The 5,460-nt window shown below is 49.9% G+C and overlaps 1 protein-coding gene across 1 annotated transcript; it reads left to right on the forward strand.

The window, feature by feature from the left end:
* Positions 1 to 1,356: 1,356 nt before the first annotated feature.
* On the forward strand, positions 1,357 to 3,606 carry LOC307069976 (spermatogenesis-associated protein 31A6-like; the record flags this gene model as incomplete). Its single annotated transcript, XM_079728602.1, is given in 2 exon segments — positions 1,357 to 2,964; positions 2,968 to 3,606. Coding segments are annotated over 2 exon segments (2,115 nt in total). The 3' UTR covers positions 3,475 to 3,606.
* Between the last annotated feature and the right edge of the window lie 1,854 nt (positions 3,607 to 5,460).

A 5,460-nucleotide genomic window follows, 5' to 3' on the forward strand; every position in this document is an offset into this window, starting at 1 on the left:
GGGAAGCAGAATCCTATCTGACAAAGCTCACGTGGGCATTTAGGTCTGAGAATGTGTGTGTTTCTTGATCAGAGGAACAGTGACAGAAGAAATCTATGGTGATTAATACTTAAAAAATCCTTCTTGGGCTTCCCTGGTGGTGCAGTGGTTGAGAGTCTGCCTGCCAATGCAGGGGACGCGGGTTCGTGCCCCGGTCCGGGAGGATCCCACATGCCGCGGCGCGGCTGGGCCCATGAGCCATGGCCGCTGGGCCTGTGCGTCCGGAGCCTGTGCTCCGCAACGGGAGAGGCCACAACAGTGAGAGGCCCGCGTACCGCAAAAAAAAAAAAAAAAAAAAAAATCCTTCTTTGCACTCTTCAAAGAAGAAAAACTGAAAATATTTTTATCCACTTTAAAAATAAGTAAAAGGGGAAAAAACCCCACAGAGTTTTAGTTAAATGTAGAAAGTCATGTTGTTCATGAACACAGCTTGCCTAGATAGATGACAGTGAGAGTTGGGTGTTAGCCCCTCATTTTTTCTTCTCTCTCAGCATCAAGTAGAGCTGAAGGGGAGGAGCAGGAGTAGGAAGAAAAGTGGATCTTTGAAAGGTCAGCCTTTGCCGTTCAGCCCTGCGCGCCCCCGAGAGCTAGCTTCCATCTCTCCTAATCCTGAGGGCCCAGCTTCACGGTCTCTGAGGATGCCAGTGGCAGAGCTTATTCTTCAGGAAACAGAGCCTTGGGAAGGCTCGTTGGAAGGAGATCAGAGCCCAGATACTTCCCAGAAATTTGTGCTTAGAATGAAGCCATGAGGACCTAGAAATGGGGTGTGTGGACTGTGGTGGACCATTGGTGCCTGGGTTGGGAAGTGGGACCTCCAAGTCCAACTGTGGACAAGTTGTTTAACTTTGCTCAGATTCCTCTGTGTGATGACCACTGACCTTTCTCCCCTACACGGCAGTTGTAAGGGCTACAGGGGTTAATTAACGTGGAGGCACTTTGCAAAGGACAAACCCTTTTCAAGTGAGACTTACCATCACTGTCAGGGACATGTGGCCTTGGACACTGATACTCGGGCTCCAGAGTCTAATCCTCCAAAGATTTCCCTTAAAGGGCCATTGCACTCAGCCTCCTGAAAGACTCTTAGGCCTCTGCCTTCACCACCATGACCCAGTCTCCTGATTTCCAGCTTGCAGAGATTGCCTGGAAGAACTGGAGGGGACTCACAACCTGGTTTCACTTCTGCAAAGGTAAAGAATCTTTCCCCTTCTCTCCTGGGTCGTCCTTCCTCCCAGAGCCTATAATGTGACCCCAGCCCTGGGAGGGGGAGCCATGGGAGGGCGTGGCTAAAGCCCTAGGGTGAGGGAGAGCAGGAGCATTATGAAGTCAGTGTGGGGGCAGAGGAGGGTTCTTGGGCTGCAGGTGCCCACCCCTGCCTGTCCTGTCCAGCCATCCTGGCCCCATCTGCTCTCCTACAGCTGCCTGGGGAGGCTTCCTGGCAAGGGCAACTTTCATCAGCTCTCATGTCAAGACCCTCCTGGTGAGATGTGCAAAGTAGTGCCTGCTGGAGCCTGTGGAAGATACTGCTTGAAGGGTTGGGAACCCTGCATGAACACCTCCCGTAGGGTTTCCTTCCTTGATCCAGACACTCGAGAGCTGCTGGAAGCACATATTAGAAGGTTTTGGGTAAAGCACAGGTGGACCCTCCCCCTCAAGGTCCTCAAGCCCATAAATCTCTTGAAGCTGAAAAAGCTCCAACCCTCCACCGTTCTGCAGTTTGCCTCTTCCCCTTCAGCCACCTGTGTGTCTGGGTCCCACTCAACAGTCAAGTGTGCTGAGTTCCTGGAGAAACCTCCTCAGGCTCATTCAGGAGAGAAGGTGATAACAGAAGAGTCAGTTCCTACCCTGAAGAGGCCTCTCCTTGTCCCCTCAACTGTGTGTAAGGAAATCCAGAGTGCCCTGGGAGCGATTCCATCTGCTGACTACCATGGGCCCTCAAAGGCTTCTCTGACTGGACAGGAGGGCAGGCCACCTTCTCAGTCCCTCACACTCAGCCTTGTGGGCAGAACCTGGAAGAGTGAGACTGGGGAATGGGTCAAGAGGGACAGCCTAGAGCCAGGTCCAAGTTCAGCAATGGTCAGGAATGAGCCAACAGAGGAGAGTGGTGGTCAGGCCTCAGGAGACCCCTGCCATAGGGTAACAGTGATGGAGGTGAACTTAGGATCCCAATCTTTGAGAGGTGAAGAGGCCAGGGAGGCTGTGGAGGCCAAGGAGTCTCCTGCTCTTCAACCACAGTCTAGTGTTATCTTGGAAACCAAAGGGTTGACAAAATCCCAAACCACAAATGTACATATGAGGAGTTTAGAGGTGCCAGCGGCCAGTAAAAGTTTCCTACTACCTAGAATGTCTGTTTTCCAACATCCAGGTGAGCCATGCCTTAACATGGGGGTTGCTAGTGAGTTTAACTCCAAAGTAAAGGTACAGTCAGACAACCAGATTCAGGACTTTCCCAAACACATGTTCCTTGCTGCAGACAACTTGGCTTCTCAGGTGCCTCAGTGCCATCCCCAGAGAGTCCCCACCAGAGACAGGTTAGCTTCCCAGGAGCCAAGTGGCCTTATGGAAGCCCAAAGGAGCAACCTAGGGCAGCAGGAGCCCAAAACTTCAAAACTCCAAGACTCATGGAAGAGCCAGAGCAAGATGATTGCCCCTACTTACAAAAGAGAGGACTGTAGGAGGCATAAACCAGGAGAGCACGAAGAAAGGTTTAAAGAATTAGGGACCTCTCAAGCTGGAAGTATGAGCCACCCTGCCCAGGTCAGGGGAATAACAGACTCTATTGGGAGCAGATGTCTCCAGCTCATGCCAGAGAAGAAACATAGCCCTCCAGAAAGCCTCTTCAGAAAAAGGATGAGGCTATTTTTAAAGTGGATTTTCCCCAATAAAAAAGTCAATGGTCGAGATGCTCTGCAAAAATTCAAGCCCATATAAGCCACTGCCCAGAGTCACGGATCAGTCAAAAGCAGATCAATCTTGAAGAGTGAGACTGCTGAGGGTCAGGCACGCATGACAGCTGTTGGACAGATCCCAGAAGAAAAAAGAGCAATTCACCATGGACTTCATGCCACAAAGTTAAATGAACACAAACTGGAATTCCAAGTCCCAGTATGTGGGTGTTTCTGCGGCCATAGGCTTACCTCCTACCCAGAGCAAGGGAGAATGATGGGTTATACAGCCTGCAGTCATAAAGCCACCTCCAAGGGCCAGAGTTGTTCTATCAGGGAAAGGAAAGTCAGACACAAACATAGTTTGAAAAGTGTAAGGTTCGAAGATGAGCAGCTGGGCCTAAGGTGCCTCCCATCCTTGCCCCCCAAGAAGAGTTTGTTTCCAGTTAGTACCTGCCAGTATGGGCCAAGGATTCCAGGTGCCCCAGCCCGCCATCAACACTGTCCAAGGCATTGTCATCTTTGGGGAGGTGTCTTGCCTGGTCGACAGTAAAATCCTTCTTTAGTCTTCCCTTTAGTAGGGAAACATGTCTCCAAGTAAAAATTCAGTCCATGTAGAGAAAATGATTTTCTCATTAGCACATCCAAGATATTTAATGTTCCCCAATACATATATATATATATATTTTTTTCTAATAAAAGCATAGTGCAATGGCTGCTGTCTGTGCTGTGCACTTTGTCTTCTAGAAGGGAGGGGCATGGAGGGAGGTTGACAGTAGCATCACAAGCTTGCTCCTTGTCTCGTGTCCCTTCATTGCACCTTATAATACTGTCATTACACAAACCAAAATTACTCTAACAATGAGATGGGAAAAACCTATGAAACCCACACCCAAGGATCTGGTTCAACCAGTCTTTCTCCTTCTTCTATGCTACTTTGAACTTTATGCAACTGTAGTGGATAGGTTTACACGATAGGGCTGGACATTCCAATTCAGGCTCCAGGAAGTGTCAGAGCCAAGTGGATGGAAGTTTGGGGGGAATAGAGTATGGGCTCGTGAGTTCAGAAACAGGAGAAATCTTGCCCCTGGATCTCTTGGTAGGGAATATACAACATCTGCTCTTAAGAGTTCCTTCTCTCTCTGATGAAGGTTGGGATTGAGATATGCCCTATGAACCCCTTTTAGCTTAGCCATAATAAAATGTACAGCATCACCCTCCCCCACCTCTGTTTTTCCTACACTTTAGAGCAGCAGCAAGGATGGCATTTCCAGCTCTGTGTGTGTAGGTGGGGGGAGTATCAGGGAGGCTGCTGAGGGCTGTGTTGAGTCCAGTCCCATATAAATGAATGGCTGCGTTCATGGGTCACCTACCTTCCACTCTATGTTAACCCCAGAGAAGGAGTTTTGGATGAATGGAATAGGGGTGTGACTGTGGGTAGTAACTATCTGATGGTCAAACACTGTGAATTTAGGGTGGGATGTAGGTGTAGAAAAATCATTGGATCCAAGGAAGGAGGCAAAGTGGTACCAGATTCCCATAAATTGCAGTTCTGAAAGAGCAGCCCCCGACATACAACCACCATCTAAAGGCCTAAAGGGGAGGAAAAGTTAAGGGTCCAGTAGCTCACCATGGCCCCATGCCAGGGTCTCTACCCTATTCCAACTCTAAGATCACAGACCTAGAGAAACCACCTTTAGGTCAAAACAGAAGGTCAAACTTATAGAAGTAAAGCAAATCAGGGAAGGTTAATCTCTTAATATTATATTTAATAGGCTTACACATCATCACCTCTTGACTTGTAGAAAGGATAACTTAACAATAGGTGTAAAAGCCAGGACTAGGGAACTTGGGATGTGACTCCTAGTCTGGTGACCTTCACATAAACACATGGCCCAAGGACTGCTCCAGGAGAGAGGTGGGGACTGGCTTGTGATTGTGTAGTAAGCCTTGCCTGTCTCCCAGTCCTTGATCACCCCAGAGCCTGGCAGGTGAAGAAGCAATCAGACAGGATTTGTGGTGGTGTGGAGGTGACCTGTGCAAAGTGGATGGGGCAGGGTGCAATCCAGGAGTGTTCCACTGATCTGCTTCTGGCACAGCTTTTCTTGTCTCCTGACCCCCATCCATATGGAAAAGCAGGGAGATGAGGAAGAATTCCTCTAGAGTGATTTGGTGCTTTCTGCCATGTGCAGGGCGCATGGTGGACACAGCTCCAGGTGGTGTCTTTCTCATTGTGGAGATTTCTGTTCCAGCTGATGCCCCTGATCCAGATGACAACAGAAATGGACCCCATCCCCCATCCCTGTCAGGCCCCTCAACATGTGGAAATGCTGTGACCTGGGGTGGAGGGGGCAGAGTGAGCACAGGACTGCTCACACCCCTGGTTTCTCCCTGGAGCCAGGCCCTACCTCTGGGCCCCGATTCCCAAGGCAGCCTCCAGAATGGGCAGAGCAGTGAGAGTGGAGCCAGGACTTGTGGGAGGGGTCGGTACCCAGAGGAAAGAGTTGACAGGGCTGGGACCTGAGCCTGGCTGCTGCTG

Source organism: Hyperoodon ampullatus (genome assembly GCF_949752795.1).
Source record: "Hyperoodon ampullatus genome assembly, contig: scaffold_416, whole genome shotgun sequence".
Classification (NCBI taxonomy): Eukaryota; Metazoa; Chordata; class Mammalia; order Artiodactyla; family Ziphiidae; genus Hyperoodon; species Hyperoodon ampullatus.